We start from the raw sequence: 23012 nt of genomic DNA on the forward strand, positions 1-23012 counted from the left end.
AAAATGGTTCTCTGGCTGTCCCCATAGGAGATCCCTTTTAGGTTCCAGGTAGTACCCCTTTTGGTTCCAAGTAGAATCCTATTGGGTTCCATGTATTAAGTATTATACCTGGAACCTATGGAGAAAGCAGAAGGACGCTTTTGGAACCTTTTTCTCTAAGAGTGTATGTGAGTCCAATAAGAATGTAATGAATGACTGTAACTGTCTTGAACAACAATGGGTCCTGGAGAAGACTAGCCTACCTTCACCAGGGCAGAAGGCACCTTTCTTTTCATTTGGTAACATTGCATAATTAAAAAAGGATTATAAACCAACTTTGGGAAAAGTTATAGTCCCAATGAACATTCCGTAAAAGTACATCTGATGTCAAATAGGGACTATTAACTAGAGCCCTTTAGCTAGCTAGGTTGCACATAAAAACAATATCAAATATCAATCAATTATGGTATCAAATGCTTTAAAAATTTACTAGAATGTAGCTTACCGGAGACAAATCGCCAGGCGTTCAGCTGGGCTGATGGACTCCCGGTAGTTGTTATCCATCCGGGTGATCCTGGCTCCAACCATCTGGAGCAGGTGATCGAACTGGCTTCGATCCAGACGAAAGTAACTTCGGAATTCCTCTCCAAACAGTCGAAGCTCTTGAATTACGCTTCGAACACACCGACTGTGTTGTTGCGTTTCGACACACCAGAAGTACATTCACTTCCAATGGAACGCTGCATTTGCCTTACTGCATTGCGTTGCATCAGGCAGTTGCAGTGCGTTCTGTGTAAATCGAATTTATGCACCAAATTGTATGCGTAGACGACAGAAAGTAGCAAAATATGAATGTAGATTTTTTTTTGCACACATATTCAGTAAAAATGTGCGATTACGTAAAAAGTTTGATTGCATAATTTCTTCACATTTTTTATTAATTTATTTGCCAAGTATATTATTTATTCGATGACATCCACACATTAATTGTGAGAGCCTATAATATAATTTCCCTCCAAAATGCAGTTTTGGAGAGAAATGCAATAATAAATAGTCAAGATAGCAGAGTAGGCTCTTTCAACAATGAGACCAACGTTGAGGAAGGTGGTCTTGATCGCGCTGTTGGACCGGGACCAGCCCCGCCGAAAGCGCAGGTCTGTGTGGGTCCAGAGATGGTTAAAGTCCCGAAAGCAGGCAGGGGAGTTCCACCGTCTATAAGGCTAAAGCATCCGACTGTAGACGAAAGACGCGGAGTGAAGTCGGGGAAGGTTCATCTGCAACAACTGAAAAGTCGGACAGTAAAATAGTTTTCCAACAGCAAGGCGCAGATCAGCATGGCAGTTGCCATTATAAACGTTTTTCTTTATAATGTTGAAATATAATGTCTCCAACCCCCATATCACAAATCGAAATCATATGTATGTACATTGTAGGCCTACAATGAATTGAGAGAGCCTCAAATATAATTATTTTGTATATACCCACTGTTTGGCATGAATAGCGGCAAAGTTGCCTGTTTCAGTCATGTCTTTGGTCACGTTTGCTGTGGGTCAAACAAAACCCCCCTAATGAGTGGTTGATAATGGAGGCGAAGGCTGTAGGATGTGGTTGGTGAAGAGTAACTCCAGAAACTTGCGGTCAAAACTTGTTATCCCTACAATGCAATAAGGCGGTGACCGACTTGACAAAAGGGATCAGCTCGAACGCGCCCATTCTCTATACCTACATGTGTCATCTCTTGAAAAACCGGAGCGTTTGAAAATTGCGGATGGAGCAACGCGGATGTCTAGAGACTTTAAAAACAATTCTCTCTGAGTGAAAGATTATACTGTATTACGTAATCAACCTTTTGACATAACTTGACTAAACTTTAAAGTAGGCCAATCAATATTCTGTAGGGTGTAGACTTATTTGTAGCCTAAAGAAGACAAAAATAGTCCTGTTTTAATTATTCTCATGTCAAAACATAATTTCATTAGATTTATTTGACCTTATTTTTGTATATTTCAGGTAAAATTGATGCATGCTTATGTGAAGCAGCTAGTGAAGATGTGTCTCCCTGGTATCTTCATTGTTACCCTGTTGACCCTCTCTATTCCTGCTGTCCATGGTGGGAAAGTCCTGGTGTTTCTTCAAGAGGCAGCCACTGAGTGAACATGAAGGTCATTATTGAAGCGCTGCATTCAAGAGGTCACAGTGTGTCAGTAGTACGGCCATCAGATAGCCGGTACATCAAAGAAACATCCTCTCACTACAGTTCAATCACAATTGATATTCCAGGTGGAGCTGATGAGGAATTATTTCGCTCATTTGTGTCAAGACTAATACAGATAAAGAGGGAGGGAAACTCTCAGCATATCGGACTGTTAGCTAATAAGCCTATTGGCCAATTTCTTGGGCCACTATACCTATTTTGCCAATTGGCCTGGGCCCTTTTACTCAACGAAGTCCTGCTTATCCATCACGACTGGACTACCGACGTTATCTGCCCAAGGTTTTATTTTCCAACAGGCCCCTCCGTCGCGACGTCCACTGAATGCCCATCTGCTAGCTTGCTAGCCGTGGCCCGCTAGCTGTCTTGAGCATATGGACTGTTAGCTGAATAGATCCATTGGCCAATTTCTTGGGCCACAATACCTATTTTGCCAATTGAACTTGGACCCCTCTGCAACTCGCGCGAAACCTACTAATCCATCACGACTGGTCTATCAACGTCACCGCACGAGGCTAAAACAGACTTTCCTCCGTCGCAACGTCCCTCTAAGGCCCTTCTGCTAGTTTGCTAGCCCCGGCCTGCTAGCTGTCTGAATCGCCGTGTCTCCAGCCAGCCCAACCACTCACTGGACCCCTATGATCACTCGGCTATACATGCCTCTCCCTAATATCAATATGCCTTGTCCATTACTGTCCTGGTTAGTGATTGTCTTATTTCACTGTAGAGCCTCTAGCCCTGCTCAATATGCCTTAACCAACCATTTAGTTCCACCTCCCACATATGCGGTGATATCACCTGATTTAAACGTCTCTAGAGACAATATCTCTCCCATCATTACTCAATGCCTAGGTTTACCTCCAATGTACTCACATCCTACCATACCTTTGTCTGTACATTATGCCTTGAATCTATTCTATTGCGCCCAGAAACCTGCTCCTTTTACTCTCTGTTCCAAACGTACTAGACGACCTGTTCTTATAGCCTTTAGCTGTACCCTTATCCTACTCCTCCTCTGTTCCTCTGGTGATGTAGAGGTTAATCCAGGCCCTGCAGTGCCTAGCTCCACTCCGATTCCCCAGGTGCTCTCATTTGTTTACTTCTGTAACCGTAAAAGCCTTGGTTTCATGCACGTTAACATTAGAAGCCTCCTCCCTAAGTTTGTTTTATTCACTGCTTTAACACACTCTGCCAACCCAGAGGTCCTAGCCGTGTCTGAATCCTGGCTTAGGAAGACCACCAAAGATCCTGAAATTTCCATCCCTAACTATAACATTTTCCAACAAGATAGAACTGCCAAAGGGGGCGGTGTTGCAATCTACTGCAGAGATAGCCTGCAGAGTTCTGTCTTACTACCCAAACAATTCGAGCTTCTACTTTTAAAAATCCACCTTTCCAGAAACAAGTCTCTCACTGTTGCCGCTTGCTATAGACCACCCTCTGCCCTCAGCTGTGCCCTGGACACCATATGTGAATTGATTGCCCCCCATATATCTTCAGAGTTTGTGCTGCTAGGTGACCTAAACTGGGACATACTTAACACCCCGGCCATCCTACAATCTAAGCTTGATGCCCTCAATCTCACACAAATGATCAATGAACCCACCAGGTACAACTCCAAATCTGTAAACACAGGCACCCTCATAGATATCATCCTAACCAACTTGCACCCCAAATACACCTCTGCTGTTTTCAACCAATCTCAGCAATCACTGCCTCATTGCCTGCATCCGTAATGGGTCTCCCGTCAGTAGAAGATTCCTGGTTATTCTTTAAAAGTGCCTTCCTCACCATCTTAAATAAGCATGCCCCATTCAAAAAATGTAGAACCAGGAACAGATATAGATAGCCCTTGGTTCTCTCCAGACCTGACTGCCCTTGACCAGCAAAAAAACACCCTGTGGCGTTCTGCATTAGCATCGAATAGCCCCCGTGATATGCAACTTTTCAGGGAAGTTAGGAACCAATATACACAGGCAGTTAGGAAAGCTCCTCCTCCCAGCTGCCCACTGCACTGAGGCTAGGAAACACTGTTACCACTGATAAATCCACTATAATTGAGAATTTCAATAAGCATTTTTTTATGGCTGGCCATGCTTTCCACCTGGCTACCCCTACTCCGGTCAACAGCCCTGCACCCCCCACAGCAACTCGCCCAAGCCTCCCCCATTTCTCCTTCACCCAAGTCCAGATAGCTGATGTTCTGAAAGAGCTGCAAAATCTGGACCCCTACAAATCAGCTGGGCTAGACAATCTGGACCCTCTCTTTATAAAATTACCTGCCCAAATTGTTGCAACCCCAATTACTAACCTGTTCAACCTCTTTCTTTTGTATCGTCTGAGATTCCCAAAGATTTGAAAGCTGCCGCAGTCATCCCTCTCTTCAAAGGGGGAGACACTCTAGAACCAAACTGCTACAGACCTATATCTATCCTACCCTGCCTTTCTAAGGTCTTCGAAAGCCAAGTTAACAAACAGATTACCAACCATTTCGAATCCCACCGTACCTTCTCCGCTATGCAATCTGGTTTCAGAGCTGGTCATGGGTGCACCTCAGCCACGCTCAAGGTCCTAAACGATATCATAACCGCCATCGATAAGAGACATTACTGTGCAGCTGTATTCATTGACCTGGCCAAGGCTTTCGACTCTGTCAATCACCACATTCTTATCGGCAGACTCAACAGCCTTGGTTTCTCAAATGATTACATCGTCTGGTTCACCAACTACTCCTCTGATAGAGTTCAGTGTGTCAAATCGGAGGGCCTGTTGTCCGGACCTCTGGCAGTCTCTATGGGGGTGCCACATGGTTCAATTCTCGGGCCGACTCTCTTCTCTGTATACATCAATGATGTCGCTCTTGCTGCTGGTGATTCTCTGATCCACCTCTACGCAGACGACACCTCTACGCCTACCGATCCTCGACTTTGGCGATGTCATTTACAAACTAGCCTCCAACACTCTTCGCAACAAATTGGATGCAGTCTCTCACAGTGCCATCCGTTTTGTCACCAAAGCCCCATATACTACCCACCACTGCGACCTGTGCACTCTCGTTGGCTGGCCCTCGCTTCATACTTGTCGCCAAACCCACTGACTCCAGGTCATGTACAAGTCTCGGTAAAGCCCCGGCGTATCTCAGCTCACTGGTCACCATAGCAGCACGCACCCGTAGCACACGCTCTAGCAGGTATATGTCACTGTTCACCCCCAAAGCCAATTCTTACTTTGGCCGCCTTTCCTTCCAGTTCTCTGCTGCCAATGACTGGAACGAACTTCAAAAATCACTGAAGCTGGAGACTCATATCTCCCTCACTAGCTTTAAGCACCAGCTGTCAGAGCAGCTCACAGATCACTGCAACTGTACATAGCCCATCTGTAAATAGCCCATCCAACAACCCCATCCCCATACTGTATTTATTTATCTTGCTCCTTTTCACCCCAGTATCTCTACTTGCACATTCATCTTCTGCACATCTACCATTCCAGTGTTTAATTGCTATATTGTAATTACTTCGCCACCGTGGCCTATTTATTGCCTTACCTCCCTTATCCTACCTCATTTGCACACGCTGTATATAGACTTTTCCCACTGTATTATTGACTGTATGTTTGTTAATTCCATGTGTTGTTGTATGTGTCGAATTGCTTTGCTTTATCTTGGCCAGGTCGCAGTTGTAAATGAGAACTTGTTCTCAACTAGCCTACCTGGTTAAATAATGGTGAAATACAATAAAATAAAATACAAATTTAATTGAGAAAGAAAAAATGTAAATACATTATTTACTGGCAAGAGAGATTGATACCACTTGTTAGCATAATGGATAGTTGCCTACTTGACAGTGATGGATAATAGCGTTGTTTTATTACATCTGCAGCCAAAAACATTTCATATGTATTATATTTCATCATGTAAATGATGGCATAACTTCTGTTTTGATAGTAATAGTCATAATATTGTATTCTGCATGTGTTACAGAACTGTACAAAAGCCTGAGCTTTTTTCATTAAATAAATAATTTATGTTATAACAAATGCATTGTACAGACAGACCAGTTGTTACATTTGAATTTGTCCCTGGTTAAACCTAATATCCAGTGTTACACATGAGACAACACATAACACGACTCCTTTTCAACAGTGCTACATGTACATATTCTGCTTAGTATGAGAGATATCCCTTTTCTCTGAATAATGTCAACTACTGTATGTAGTTTAGCTGGGCCTGGGTTTGAGCCTGGAAGTCAGTGGTCTGGGAGTGATGGGATGGGCCTCTAAACAGAATGAGAAGGCAGGCCGGAGAGGTACACCTCCCAGCCAGGGTAAAGACCAGTCCTTTAGTATATACCTGCAGATGGCCAGAATGGGAAACCATAGGAAGTGAAGTGCAGCGTAGCCCAGCCCAGCTGCAAAATGGCCGTCAGATACAGTACCAGACACAATTTTGGATACACCTACTCATTCAAGGGTTTTTCTTATTAAAAACTATTTTCTACATAATAGAATAATAGCAAAGACATCAAAACTATGAAATAACAGATATGGAATCATGTAGTAACCAAAAAGTGTTAAACAAATCAAAATATATTTTAGATTCTTCAAAGTAGCCACCCTTTGCCTTGTTGACAGCTTTGCACACTCTTGGCCTTCTCTCAATCAGCTTCACCTGGAATGCTTTTCCAACAGTCTTTAAGGAGTTCCCACATATGCTAAGCACTTGTTAGCTGCTTTTGCTTCACTCTGCGGTCCAACTCATCCCAAACCATCTCAATTGGGTTGAGGTCGGGTGATTGTGGAGGCCAGGCCATCTGATGCAGCACTCCATCACTCTCCTTCTTGGTCAAATAGTTTTGAAATCTTCACTATTATTTTACAATGTAGAAAATATTAAAAATGAAGAAAAAACATGGAATGAGTAGGTGTGTCCAAACTTTTGACTGGTACTGTACATTCTATTTGACCTAGAACTGGGTCTGAAATTAGTCAAAATGTCTTAAGTAGAAAATATACATGAGGTACTGTCATCATGAAGCAACAAATTAAAACTGGCTCAACCAGTTAGTATAAAATTGCCTGTATGACTGTATAAACGTATATTTCATTGAAGGCAGGTCCATGACATGACAGTGTGTAAGTGGATCCCCACTGTTGCTGGGCCAAATGCGGTTGATGATAATGAAAGAAAAGCCTGCATATGGTATACACGTATGTTCATGGTATACACGTATGTTCATGGTATACACGTATGTTCATGGTATACACGTATGTTCATGGTATACACCTATGTTCATGGTATACACGTCTGTTCATGGTATACACGTATGTTCATGGTATACACGTATGTTCATGGTATACACGTATGTTCATGGTATACACCTATGTTCATGGTATACAACTATGTTCATGGTTTACACGTATGTTCATGGTTTACACGTATGTTCATGGTTTACACCTATGTTCATGGTATACACGTCTGTTCATGGTATACACGTATGTTCATGGTATACACGTATGTTCATGGTATACACATATGTTCATGGTATACACCTATGTTCATGGTATACAACTATGTTCATGGTTTACACGTATGTTCATGGTTTACACGTATGTTCATGGTTTACACGTATGTTCATGGTATACACGTATGTTCATGGTATACACGTATGTTCATGGTATACACGTATGTTCATGGTATACACCTATGTTCATGGTATACACGTCTGTTCATGGTATACACATATGTTCATGGTATACACGTATGTTCATGGTATACACGTATGTTCATGGTATACACCTATGTTCATGGTATACACCTATGTTCATGGTTTACACGTATGTTCATGGTATACATGTATATTCATGGTATACACCTATGTTCATGGTTTACACGTATGCTCATGGTTTACACGTATGTTCATGGTTTACACGTATGTTCATGGTATACACGTATGTTCATGGTATACACGTATGTTCATGGTATACACGTATGTTCATGGTATACACCTATGTTCATGGTATACACCTATGTTCATGGTATACACGTCTGTTCATGGTATACACATATGTTCATGGTATACACGTATGTTCATGGTATACACCTATGTTCATGGTATACACGTATGTTCATGGTTTACACGTATGTTCATGGTTTACACGTATGTTCATGGTATACACGTATGTTCATGGTATACACCTATGTTCATGGTTTACACGTATGTTCATGGTTTACACGTATGTTCATGGTATACACGTATGTTCATGGTATACACGTATGTTCATGGTATACACCTATGTTCATGGTATACACCTATGTTCATGGTTTACACGTATGTTCATGGTTTACACGTATGTTCATGGTATACACCTATGTTCATGGTATACACGTATGTTCATGGTATACACCTATGTTCATGGTTTACACGTATGTTCATGGTATACACCTATGTTCATGGTATACACGTATGTTCATGGTATACACCTATGTTCATGGTATACACCTATGTTCATGGTTTACACGTATGTTCATGGTTTACACGTATGTTCATGGTATACACCTATGTTCATGGTATACACGTATGTTCATGGTATACACCTATGTTCATGGTTTACACGTATGTTCATGGTATACACGTATGTTCATGGTATACATGTATGTTCATGGTATACACATATGTTCATGGTTTACACGTATGTTGCTCTCATATACATTCCATGGGTGCCGCATGCAACCGTTTGAAGGCATTTCTGTCATTAGTTTCATGAAATGCACTCACTCTCTGAATGATGGGGTCATTGAAAATGCAAAATGTAAATCCCAAAAATGGTAAAAGAAATCCCCCCCCCCCAAAAAATCCTTATTTACAAATAGAAAGAGTACTTTCAAACGAAGCTGTCAATTCAGGTAATTTACAAAGTCTCTACACAAGGCATGGGCTATGGCAAGGGCCTCAGAGCCATCAGAACCATCTGAGAGCTGCCTCAGCGGGCAGGCCAGCCAGGTGAGAGGATGGGTGGGGTGGAGGAGCCTGTCCTCTCACGTTGTCCTGGTTCTCAGAGAGCTCATCCTGAGCACGGTGAGCTCTGCTACGTCTGCATCCTGCATCTCAGACTCCTGCTGGCAGCTCTCTCTGATCACATACACTATGAGTCCCACACAGATGATTATGAGAAGAAATATACCTATAACCTGATATATCAGGGGGCAGAAATAAAGATTGAATAAGGTGAATAACATCCTAAATGTGACTGCAATGCATAGACTAGACGTCTTTGTCATTGATAACCCACAACTCCGTCACTCCACATAGGTAGAGTGATTTGTAACAGGTAAGAGCTGTGCAGTAACATAAGGAGCTAGGGGCCATATGTATCAAGTGTTTCCAAGTAGGAGTGCTGACTTAGGATCAGTTTAGCCTTTTAGATCTTAATGAATAAGATTACATGGACGGGGGAACCTGATTCTAGATCAGCTCTCCCTCTCTGAATCGTTTGATACACATGGCCCGTATAGCTCCTCATCCCACCTCATATAATGAAACATATGCATGTAACAATGTAGTATGCATGTGATATGCATGAAATGAGACTCACCTGAGACACAACAAATAGCTGCTGCGAGCGGAGCATTAGTTCTTGCGGTGTGACATCTCCCTCACTAGTTGGCTCACACCATTTCTGCGGTGCTGCTTTATCAACTATGACAAATCTGCCCTTCCAGTCTGTCATTGCACAAGCAAAGTACTGGCCATCGAGGAACAACAAGATCAGCCAGACGATTGCAGGAACAAAACTGGAAAAAGACACAGTCTTCTGGCACCACGTATCGCACCTGCATCCTTGAATGATCAGCATCAACGTGAAGGCCATGACAGCAGGAATGATGAAGAAGGCAGATGAAAACACTCCGTTCCATTTAGGATTGCAAGGACACTCAAACTCCAGCTCCACCAGCTTCTCTAGTCCCATGAGGATAAATCCAAAAGCCACATTTGAGACCAGAGGACTGTTGCTAAGTTCATTTTTCAGTCTGGTAAGCCATTGTTGTCTACTATCCATACTAAATATACCAAAAAATGAGAGTAGTAGAGGTAAAAAGCCCAACAGAGGGTGTACCGTTGTGAACACATTGGCAACAGTTAAGTGATGCGTGATTAACAGTTCTAGGGGTAAGTTTTTCCCTCGGGCAAAATGCCCCACTTCCTCTCTCATTGGTTTTGAACAAAGGAGGGTGTGTCATCGGCTCTGACCTTTCCCTAGCTGATTGGCTGGTGGGGGGTTTCAGATGGGGTTACATTTTAAACGTACTCTTCCACAGATAAACTAGAGGGTGGAGAGTAAAGTGGAGGGAAGTCCAGTTTGTTCTGCCATTGGGTGAGAAGACTAGCCATTTACAATACTTCTTCTAGCACACAAATACTCACAGTGCAATGGCCGGTGGATACTGTAGTGCGGCAGCAGTTGGCAGCAACTTTGGAATCAATTTCTCAGATACATTTGGCCACAGAATCATATTGTGGACAGTACTACTTTAAAAAGTGTCCCTCAAATAGATATTACATGTGTACTGTATACACACTGACTGAATGGGTTGCCATAGTCTGGCCTTTCATTTATCATAGTGTGTTTTCCACTTGTTTACAAAAAAAATCATGAATATATACCCATTACGTATATTGATTTCCCCACTGCTAATGTTCACACAACACAATATACCCAGTATGATTCTGGCTTCTATAATGAACCACCAGATGTCGCCCATGTAACACCTGCACAGCTCTGGAAAACAGGGATTAATGGGAGGCCATGTTAGTTAGGGTCAGTCTGATTGATACACAGTCCAGTCCAGTCCAGTACAGTAACCAGGGTTCACTGTGTCCTGGGTTATGTCTTCTGGTGAAATTAGCTGCTATGTGTGGTTCATGGCAGGGTTGTTACCACCCAGTGACCTGTTTCCTATGTATTTACAGTATTATGATGGGGCATGGCATTTGGGAAGATTAAACCACAGCCTATAATTACTTACCCTCAGGCATGATTTACCTGAATTCCTTGCAATTATAGCAATTATCCGTGTCTCTATAATTGTAATTGGTCAAGAGGTCTACTTAGAGATAAACCACCTAAAGTGGCCACTTTCTTTCTCTGTGTGCGTGTGTGTGTTTGCGCGCTCGCGTTGGTGGTTGCTCGCGTTTGTGGATGTGCGTCTTGCGATCAAGCTTTCCTGCGCCACATTTCGATGCTAAAATTCCATATGTCCATAGACTGTCTGTCAATAAAAACGATTGACTCAATAAATGTGCAAAGGTAATCAAATTGATATAGGCAATAATTCGCACATGTTCAGAATGACTGTTTGTAAAATGTACACTTTTATTTTGGGCTCTGAAGCGCCTCGTTTCTATGATCGCCAATGCGCATCGGTCTGCGCATCTCTGATCCTTCGGAACTACAACCGTGGACGCTCGCACTGACATCGAAAGACCTCCTCCGCAATCCGACGAAGGAGGCTCCGTTTATGGCCCTACTACATCGGCATCCCTGACGGAGCTATCGGCCTGTCCTGGACCATTCCTTGCTGCCTTCATTTCGTTATTTTCAGGAGGACTTTACCTTTATAGCCTTCGTAGATCATTCTAAAGAACTCCGCATCCCCTCTGCTATGCACTTTTAGACCAGATCTATAATTCCCGCGATCAATATCTCATCTCCCACAATCGCCTTGTCTCGTCCCTGCCTCGTCCTCTCATCGAACCCCAAGAATGCAGCCCAATGCTGTAATGTTGGCTGTGGTCGTTTTTGGAAACTTGGTGCTGCATTACGTCTCGGCTCAAAACGGTAAGAATGAAGATGTGACCATGCACGAGACTGTACACAATCGCAGTCAGACACAGTGTTTTGCTAATTGTTCCAATTAGGAGCCTACTGTGACTCGAGAACATGTCTTTTATTACGATTTGAGGAAGGGGGCGTCTGTCATTTTACATAATGTCATATATGAGGGGCATGGGCGCCCTTACGCATCGCAATAAAGTGTTTATTTAGAACACATTTGTTTACATAACTCTGTTCACAGTATTTAGGGTGCTCATATTTTTTTTGACCATTTCCCTACGCACACGATTCTCACTTGTACAGATTAAGGAAATGGATTGAAACGAGATAAAAATGCCATTGAAAACCAGAGCAAAATATGTTACTGCAAACTAAAGAGCATCGTTGTGTTTGCTTGGTGTTTTCTAATATAAGCTCTATTAGCTATTTCGTTCTGTTTGGAGTTAGTATTGTATTATTATTATTTGATGGATACATTGGAATTCCTTAGTCTCCACGAAGTCAGCAGGGTTTGAATGATTTGTCTTCATTGATAAATAGGTTACTGAATGCACAGATTGTTGACACTCTTTGATCGTAGCATATTTAGTGTTTGTGATGTAAGTATTGTTATGTTGTGAAGAAGAGAAGCGTAATGGACTGGACTGTTGAAGAACCTGCCAAACAGTCTGCACGATTCACGACTGTTAAACCCATAGTCTCTCTCTGGCTAAAACACAACAAACAAATCATTGGGCTTTCATATTAAAGAGGTCAACGTTCCACTGGTATGTGTGTGTGTGTGTGTGTGTGTGTGTGTGTGTGTGTGCCTGTGTGTGTGTGTGTCACTTCTATATCTCATGTGAATTAATAGGCAACCATTGTCATTGATATCATTTTTAGTGACAGTGTTGATATTTGGAAAGGTCATTACTCGTTTTCTGCCCTCAAAATACAATCTGCCTTATTGTAAACAGCATCTTTTGTTTCCTGGAAATATTTAGATCCATTGGTTTCTCTCTGTGTATCAGTGGAGTTGAGATTCTATTACATAATTGAGGCTTCTGAATCCCACTGTTGGCTCAAAGCAGAGTGTTGATAACCTCAAAACATATACACAAGTTCCAACAAAACACATTTACACTATCTGTGTGTAGTCTACATGTTTGAAGGTTATAATATCTTGTCCCGCAATATGATGGATAACCTTTCAAATGATTATCACCAATTTGTTTCCATATTTTGTTGATTTCAATTGTCTCTCCATGGGCCATCCAAGTTTATGTCTTTCAGTCTTTGATGAACACACAGTCACAAGGGGCAGGATTGAGGGAGGCATCATTTGCTTGACATGAAGGATGTCTGAGCCTCCTCATCATTGCGTGCTAAGGGTTGCCTTCCCTGACATGCCCCTGATGGATGGCCAATCCCAGTGAATTACTTCTGCCACCCAGAGGGGGCACACCAATCAGACGCAGCCTCTACACAAACACATGTTCTCAGAGCTGAGCTACTACTAGCTATTGGTATATTTTATGACAATAATTGTTTCAATGACGAAACTTGCAATTTTGGATCGTGTTATAGGCCTATAGAAAGCTAATAAAAATCCACTAGTCTATTCCTGCAAGCACTGCATTTGTGTGATAACTACTTTGTTGAAGGAAAATCTACTTGATGCGATTGTGATATGTTGTTGTTTCACCTAATTATTTTAAGATGAATGCACAAATGTAAGTCGCTCTGGATAAGAGCTTCTGCTAAAGGACTGTTAGCACTGTGAATACAGAAAGATTGTAATATGAAATTGTACAGCAATAGTTGGACTTGTAACCGGAAGGTAGCAAGATCAAATCCCCAAGCTGACAAGATAAAAATCTGTCGTTCTGCCCCAGAACAAGGCAGTTAACCCACTGTTCCTAGGCCATCATTGAAAATAAGAATTTGTTCTTAACTGACTTGCCTAATAAAATAGTCACTCAAAGCAGACTAGAGAAATCCATCATTGGCTCTACTATTCTCACTACCAGGGTTGGTGTCAATTCCATTTAAATTCAGTCAATTTAGGAAGTAAACTGAAATTCCAAATCTAATTTCAATTCTATTTTATGCTTCTCTATGAGAAAAATATTTGAATTTTAGTTTGAATTTTGAATTGACTTTGTTGAAATGGAATTGACACCAACCCTGCTTACTACTAGTGTACAATGAGTGTACCAAACATTAGGAATGCCTTCATAATATTGAGTTGCACCCCCTTTTGCCCTCAGAACAGCCTCAATTCGTTGGGGTATGGACTCTACAAGGTTTTACATTTTTCCACAGGGATGCTGGCCCATGTTGACACCAATTCTTCCCACAGTTGTGTCAAATTGGCTGGATGTCCTTTGGGTGGTGGACACACGGGAAATTATTGATCGTGAAAATCACAGTAGCGTTGCAGTTATTGGACACTCAAACTGGTGCACCTGGAACCTAATACCATACCCTGTTCAAAGGCACTTCAATATTTTGTCTTGCCCATTCACCCTCTGAACGGCACACAGACAATCCATGTCTCAAATGTCTCAAAGCTTAAAAATCCTTATTTAATCCTTATTTAATCTACACTGATTGAAGTGTATATAACAAGTAACATCAATAAGGGATCATAGGTTTCACCTGGATTCACCTGGCCAGTCTGTCATGGAAAGAACAGGTGTTCCTAATGTTTTGTACACTCAGTGTACATTCATTAATTGATCTGGTGGATGAATTTTGTATGTATGAGGACACGCTTTGATGGTCTCCATCCACAAAGTCAGATCTACGCCCTCTATTGTTTGGTAAAGCCCAAGTGAAGGCATTCCAGTCTTTGCCCAGTGTTAGTGCCCACTCCCTGGGTCTCATAGCGACACACAGGGCTCCCTCCACCATGGGCTCTGCTGCTCTGCTGAGACTCCCAGGGGGCTGTGGGAGACAGACTGGTGCTACCTTGTCACTCTGTCTGTCTGAGCCTCACTGTAACTGGTGAAGACTGATACAACTCCTTTCTTTATTAGCCTACTGATGTATTACAGTTTATTAAAGTGATATTGGATTTTAGACACTAGTGAGATACAGTTCTGAACCTAGATACTGTAAAACACATTTATGAGGCTGTTATATAAACACAGTAATCATATTTTAATGGATGGTATACTGATGCTATTTGGTCACACAAATATGGGTATACCCTCCAAACAAATGAATTCGTATTTCACAGTCTGGATTGAGTGATGTAACGTGGCAGGCTTCACTATGTCACGTTTGATTTCCTCAGCAATATTTCAGATTCGGGACAATGGCGTGTAAAGAAGTGTAATTATAAGGGCACGGCATTTAATCACAGTACAGTATCTGTGAAGCAGTGGAGGGAGCTGAGCTGAGACTATTATACCTCTATATGCTTGGGGAGCCTGACCAACCATAGATGGCTGAGATTCAGCAACAGATACCTGGAGGACTGTAAATAGTATTGGGCCATTCTGCCGCCAGTCGCTATTTATAGAGCGGAGACACAGCACCCTGAGCACAGAGAACTGTGGCTTTAATGTCCTTTTGCGAAAGTGAGTCCATTAACTCTTAATGGGTAGCAGCATCCCTGTGCACAGCTGTTTGGCTCTCTGAAAACTCACTAGATGCATGTGAACCATTTAAGCTCTTAAAGGGCCTCGTTCTTTTATGCATGAGGAATATGAAGAGGGGTTCTCTCCTGTCCCTAACCTGAAGATGCTGCTTATGGCAATGCGCCATGGATAATCTCCCCCTAATGAACAATTGAACAGCCACAACAGCCGTAATCAAGTTCAGGACATTTGTGTGTATAATATCTTATTTTTGAGTTGAATACAGACATAGAATACAGAACACAATGTGAATTCCTTTGATGTGAGTTACCAATAGAATCATGAACCAAGTCAAGCATCAACGCAATGCTGCTCTAAATGCGTCTGTTATCTTACTATAAGATAGAGCTACGACCTCTCATTATTTCTTCATGTAGCACAGTATTAGTAGGTTTGTGTGGCTCAAAGCAACAGACAGACAGTTTATCGACACAGTCCCAGTTTCTATCACTAAACACGTTTCATGATCAAATCCCCGGAATCAGGGCCAGGCAACATTATACAAATGAATCAAAAATGGCATCTGTCTTACAATTAATAAGGGATTCAATCAATGTAACTGCAAGGTACAGAGTAGCTTGGTAATTGTGAGGTAATTCATTGTAAGTCCATGCTGTATCACTACCCATGTTCTGAGTAGCAGAGGACACATCTGTGAGACCGGAAAATGTGCTGTGGGACGTAAGCCAGTTCTTCCACTGAGTCACACTAGCCCACTGTGAAACATGATACATACTGCACCGATGGCAACAGCATCGGGCACCGTACAGCCTCCAACACAGTACACACCCGACATACTGCAGCTACTGATGATGACAAAGATGCTAGAGGGGATTTTAAACAAAATGGAGACTTAATGTTGATATGTGGTTGTGTGGAATATTCGTTCTAGGAGATTTGTTTGTGGTTACAATATGTGTTGTCACAGTGTGTCCAGTGAAGAAAACACATAATTTGATAGTCGTTGTCACAAACTGTTATGGTGACATGGATGAGTGTCAACTAGTCCTGTGGCATATGGTATCCTAACCATGCTAGCTTTGCACAGTGACAGAGGGCCTGGGTTGTCTGTCATCTTGACCCCTGAAAGGGTTAATCAGGGAGCAATGTTTGCTGGTTGAGGGGGATAAGCCCATTTCAACCGGGGATGGGGGGTGGGGGCATTTAACTCTCATGAAAGCTGTGGCTCCCCTCTATGACCTGAATGGCTGTCCCTGAGTAGTTACAGTAAGATGGCAGAGGTCACCTCCTCCCTCTCATCTCAGCTGTTGTTGCTAACTGCCATTTATCCACAACACCACTCTAATGCATGCAGGTATCAAGGTTTATTGTTGATTTGTTCAAACAAATGAGGAAATCTATACCAGCCCACCCATCGATGTGTTAAGAGCAGCTCAGAAACAGATACATCATCCTTCAACCCACAGCAGTGACTTATTTACAACTGTCAGAGCAGGAGGCTTTGTGAAACATTGGGCAAACGGCCAAGTGTAACACCTCTTAACCAGATGCTGGAAGCCAGCTTAGTTGGCACTCCTACAAAAGTCAGATATACTGGCTTAGACAATGGAACATCACACCACAGTACACTGATACTACAGCTACAATGCCTTGCAAAAGTATTCATCCCCCTTTGCGTTTGTCCTATTTTGTTGCATTACAACCTGTAATTTAAATTTATTTTTAATTGGATTCCATGTGAATTTGAAATTGGTGAAGTGAAATGAAAAAAATTACTTGTTTCTAAAAATAAAAAAAATCATGGAAAAGTGGTGTGTGCATATGTATTCCCCCCTTTGCTATGAAGCCCCAAAATCTGGTGCAACAAATTACCTTCAAAAGTCACATAATTAGTTAAATAAAGTCAACCTGTGTGCAATCTAAGTGTCACATGATCTGTCACATTATCTCAGAATATATACACACACCTGTTCTGAAAGGCCCCAGAAACTGCAACACCACCAAGCAAGCGGCACCATGAAGACCAAGGAGCTCTCCAAACAGGTCAGGGACAAAGTTGTGGAGAAGTACAGATCAGGGTTGGATTATAAAAAAAGATCCAAAACTTTGAACATCCCACGGAGCACCATTAAATCCATTATAAAATACAATGGAAAGAATATGGCACCACAACAAACCTGCCAAGAGAGGAGAATACCATCCCCACAGTGAAGCATGGTGGTGGCAGCATCATGCTGTGGGGATGTTTTTCATCGGCAGGGACTGGGAAACTGGTCAGAATTGAAGGAACGATGGATGGCGCTAAATACAGGGAAATTCTTGAGGGAAACCTGTTTCAGTCTTCCAGAGATTTGAGACTGGGACAGAGGTTCACCTTCCAGCAAGACAATGACCCTAAGCATACTGCTAAAGCAACAGTCGAGTGGTTTAAGGGGAAACATTTAAATATCTTGGAATGGCCTAGTCAAAGCCCAGTCCTCAATCCAACTGAGAATCTGTGGTATGACTTAAAGATTGCTGTACACCAGCGGAACCCATCCAACTTGAAGGAGCTGGAGCAGTTTTGCCTTGAAGAATGGGCAAAAATCCCAGTGGCTAGATGTGCCAAGCTTAAAGAGACATACCCCAAGAGACTTGGAGCTGTAATTGCTGCAAAAGGTGTCTCTACAAAGTATTGACTTAGGGAGGTGAATAGTTATGCACACTCAAGTTTTCTTGTCTTATTTCTTGTTTGTTTCACAATAAAAATATTTTGCATCTTCAAAGTGGTAGGCATGTTGTGTAAATCAAATGATACAAACCCCACAAAAATCCATTTTAATTCCAGGTTGTAAGCCAACAAAATAGGAAAAACACCAGTACACAGAGGTGACACTCATATCTCCATTCCCAAACATAAATAAATGCCCTGCACGTAGCCAGTGCAGTGGCCCTTGGGGTTATCTAGCTGCGGTCTGTCTGTGTTGTGGGACTGGGAGGCAGGTTACAGGCGGTTGACTCAGAGCCACTGCCTGCCTGCCTGGTGATGTGTGCTCTGCAGTCCTCAGGGAAGAGAGCTCCCCAACTCACTCAGTTGGCCGAGCACATGTGTGATGGGCCACCACACAGACTCAGAGGGGATCTATTCACCACAGTATACTCTATATGATGCTATATAACATTATAATAAAGTGCCTCGCAGAATAAACAGATTAATGGATGCTTGTGACTCACTGTGCTGTATATGAATCCCTCCTCATTATGGTATCATTTCATTCAGATCACCTATGTAATTGTGGTAGTATCCCTTTAGCAGCATTACAGGCTACTCTCTTCTATGAAAACCTCCTTGTCCTCTTCACTTTCTGTTGCCCTCCAAAAGAGTTGAGGATGAGAGGCCGGTCCAGTTCTTTGATCTCAGCGGATGCTTTAGTTCAGAGGCAGCCTGAGCAGAGTCAGTGGGCGTCCAGGCTGAGCTTTACCCTCTGTGATGATGGGGGGTGGAGGCTTAAGCTAGATGGTCCCAGATGTTTCAGGAGAAAGACACAAGCACTAATTACTCTGCATGTATCTGGGCTTCAGGCAAGATGGCACAAGGTCTGTTTAGGCTCTGGTCTGTGTAAATCAAGCCAGGCTGGATCATGTCCACAGCCAAATCATTTACCCTTTTCCTATTGCCTTATTATTTACAGCTGCCTGTGACTCACTTCTAACTGTTGCTGCCAGGGTATGGTACGGTTTGATCCCCACCCATGTATTGTTCCGTCTCTGGAATATCTTGCTCTGGGTGGACCAGACCAAAGAGTATTTGGCTTCAGTTGTGTACAGAACATATTGTCTCTAGCTGTGGAAACACAGTGGTGTTTGACCTAAAATGGAAAATTATAGCCTACAATATAAACTCAGTCTCTTGGTTACAAACTGATACAGCACAGTACATTATTTGCCCAAAACCAAAACGCAAAGTATCTAGGTTAAATTGCAATAATGAAATGTTAGGCACAGCTCATTTTAACCCAGTACTGACAGCTATGCGTAGGCGCCTAGTAAACTCCCCCCACTAGTAACCTCGCCCCACCTAGGCAGCTAGTAACCTCCGCCCACTAGGCAGCTAGTAACCTCCGCCCACTAGGCAGCTAGTATCCTCCCCACACTAGTAACCTCCCCCCACTAGGCAGCTAGTAACCTCCCCCCACCTAGGCAGCTAGTAACCTCCGCCCACTAGGCAGCTAGTAACCTCCGCCCACTAGGCAGCTAGTAACCTCCCCACACTAGTAACCTCCCCCCACTAGGCAGCTAGTAACCTCCCCACACTAGTAACCTCCCCCCACCTAGGCAGCTAGTAACCTTCCCCACTAGGCAGCTAGTAACCTCCGCCCACTAGGCAGCTAGTAACCTCCCCACACTAGTAACCTCCCCCCACTAGGCAGCTAGTAACCTCCCCACACTAGTAACCTCCCCCCACCTAGGCAGCTAGTAACCTTCCCCACTAGGCAGCTAGTAACCTCCCCACACTAGTAACCTCCCCCCACCTAGGCAGCTAGTAACCTCCCCCACTAGGCAGCTAGTAACCTCCGCCCACTAGGCAGCTAGTAACCTCCTCCCACTAGGCAGCTAGTAACCTCCGCCCACTTGGCAGCTAGTAACCTCCCTCCACTAGGCAGCTAGTAACCTCTCCCACTAGGCAGCTAGTAACCTCCCCACACTAGTAACTTCCCCCTACTAGGCAGCTAGTAACCTCCTCCCACTAGGCAGCTAGTAACCTCCCCACACTAGTAACTTCCCCCCACTAGGCAGCTAGTAACCTCCTCCCACTAGGCAGCTAGTAACCTCCCCACACTAGTAACTTCCCCCTACTAGGCAGCTAGTAACCTCCTCCCACTAGGCAGCTAGTAACCTCCCCACACTAGTAACTTCCCCCTACTAGGCAGCTAGTAACCTCCGCCCACTAGGCAGCTAGTAACCTCCCCACACTAGTAACCTCCCCCCACTAGGCAGCTAGTAACCTCCCCACACTAGTAACCTCCCCCCACCTAGGCAGCTAGTAACCTCCGCCCACTTGGCAGCTAGTAACCTCCGCCCACTTGGCAGCTAGTAACCTCCCCCCACTAGGCAGCTAGTAACCTCCCCACACTAGTAACCTCCCCCCACCTAGGCAGCTAGTAACCTCCCCCACTAGGCAGCTAGTAACCTCCGCCCACTAGGCAGCTAGTAACCTCCTCCCACTAGGCAGCTAGTAACCTCCGCCCACTTGGCAGCTAGTAACCTCCCCACACTAGTAACTTCCCCCTACTAGGCAGAAAGTAATCTCCGCCCACTTGGCAGCTAGTAACCTCCCCACACTAGTAACTTCCCCCTACTAGGCAGAAAGTAACCTCCGCCCACTTGGCAGCTAGTAACCTCCGCCCACTAGGCAGCTAGTAACCTCCCCACACTAGTAACTTCCCCCTACTAGGCAGCTAGTAACCTCCCCCACTAGGCAGCTAGTAACCTCCGCCCACTAGGCAGCTAGTAACCTCCTCCCACTAGGCAGCTAGTAACCTCCGCCCACTTGGCAGCTAGTAACCTCCCCACACTAGTAACTTCCCCCTACTAGGCAGAAAGTAACCTCCGCCCACTAGGCAGCTAGTAACCTCCCCACGCTAGTAACTTCCCCCTACTAGGCAGAAAGTAATCTCCGCCCACTTGGCAGCTAGTAACCTCCCCACACTAGTAACTTCCCCCTACTAGGCAGAAAGTAACCTCCGCCCACTTGGCAGCTAGTAACCTCCGCCCACTTGGCAGCTAGTAACCTCCCCACACTAGTAACCTCCCCCCACCTAGGCAGCTAGTAACCTCCCCCACTAGGCAGCTAGTAACCTCCGCCCACTAGGCAGCTAGTAACCTCCTCCCACTAGGCAGCTAGTAACCTCCGCCCACTTGGCAGCTAGTAACCTCCCCACACTAGTAACTTCCCCCTACTAGGCAGAAAGTAATCTCCGCCCACTAGGCAGCTAGTAACCTCCCCACACTAGTAACTTCCCCCTACTAGGCAGAAAGTAATCTCCGCCCACTTGGCAGCTAGTAACCTCCCCACACTAGTAACTTCCCCCTACTAGGCAGAAAGTAACCTCCGCCCACTTGGCAGCTAGTAACCTCCGCCCACTAGGCAGCTAGTAACCTCCCCACACTAGTAACTTCCCCCTACTAGGCAGAAAGTAACCTCCGCCCACTTGGCAGCTAGTAACCTCCGCCCAATTGGCAGCTAGTAACCTCCCCACACTAGTAACTTCCCCCTACTAGGCAGAAAGTAACCTCCGCCCACTTTGCAGCTAGTAACCTCCGCCCACTAGGCAGCTAGTAACCTCCTCCCACTAGGCAGCTAGTAACCTCCGCCCACTTGGCAGCTAGTAACCTCCCCACACTAGTAACTTCCCCCTACTAGGCAGAAAGTAACCTCCGCCCACTTGGCAGCTAGTAACCTCCGCCCACTATGCAGTTAGTAACCTCCTCCCACTAGGCAGCTAGTAACCTCCGCCCACTTGGCAGCTAGTAAACTCCCCACACTAGTAACTTCCCCCTACTAGGCAGAAAGTAACCTCCTCCCACTAGGCAGCTAGTAACCTCCGCCCACTTGGCAGCTAGTAACCTCCGCCCACTTGGCAGCTAGTAACCTCCCCACACTAGTAACTTCCCCCTACTAGGCAGAAAGTAACCTCCGCCCACTTGGCAGCTAGTAACCTCTCCCCACTAGTAACCTCCCCCCACTAGGCAGCTAGTAACCTCCGCCCACTTGGCAGCTAGTAACCTCCCCACACTAGTAACTTCCCCCTACTAGGCAGAAAGTAACCTCCTCCCACTAGGCAGCTAGTAACCTCCGCCCACTTGGCAGCTAGTAACCTCCGCCCACTTGGCAGCTAGTAACCTCCCCACACTAGTAACTTCCCCCTACTAGGCAGAAAGTAACCTCCGCCCACTTGGCAGCTAGTAACCTCTCCCCACTAGTAACCTCCCCCCACTAGGCAGCTAGTAACCTCCCCCAACTAGTATCCCCCCCACACTAGTAAACTCCGCCCAGTAGGCAGCTAGTAATCTCCCCCCACTAGTAACTCCCCCCCACTAGTAAACTCCCCCCACTAGGCAGCTAGTAACCTCCCCCAACTAGTAACCTCCCCCCACGAGGCAGCTAGTAACCTCCACCCACTAGGCAGCTAGTAACCTCCCCCCACTAGGCAGCTAGTAACCTCCCCCCACTAGGCAGCTAGTAACCTCCCCCAACTAGTAACCTCCCCCCACGAGGCAGCTAGTAACCTCCCCCCACTAGGCAGCTAGTAACCTCCCCCCACTAGGCAGCTAGTAACCTCCCCCCACTAGGCAGCTAGTAACCTCTCTCCACTAGGCAGCTAGTAACCTCTCTCCACTAGGCAGCTAGTAACCTCCCTCCA

At 44.4% G+C, this 23012-nt stretch overlaps 1 protein-coding gene across 4 annotated transcripts in view; it reads left to right on the forward strand.

Moving 5' to 3' along the window:
- The first annotated feature begins 11356 nt into the window (after positions 1-11356).
- Positions 11357-23012, forward strand: part of LOC109895427 (neuroplastin) — a 37736-nt gene continuing 26080 nt past the window's right edge. For 2 of the 4 annotated variants that reach the window (XR_004210869.1, XM_020489090.2), the window contains exon 1: positions 11361-12025. Coding sequence is in view for 3 of the 4 variants with exons in the window: in XM_020489090.2 (XP_020344679.1) it covers positions 11950-12025 (76 nt within the window). In the remaining variant the exon portion in view is untranslated. Of the gene's footprint in view, positions 12026-23012 lie in introns of all 4 variants that reach the window. The other 2 variants (XM_020489089.2, XM_020489091.2) reach the window with 2 other exon arrangements.

The sequence above is a fragment of the Oncorhynchus kisutch genome, linkage group LG8 (assembly GCF_002021735.2).
Source record: "Oncorhynchus kisutch isolate 150728-3 linkage group LG8, Okis_V2, whole genome shotgun sequence".
Taxonomy (NCBI): domain Eukaryota; kingdom Metazoa; phylum Chordata; class Actinopteri; order Salmoniformes; family Salmonidae; genus Oncorhynchus; species Oncorhynchus kisutch.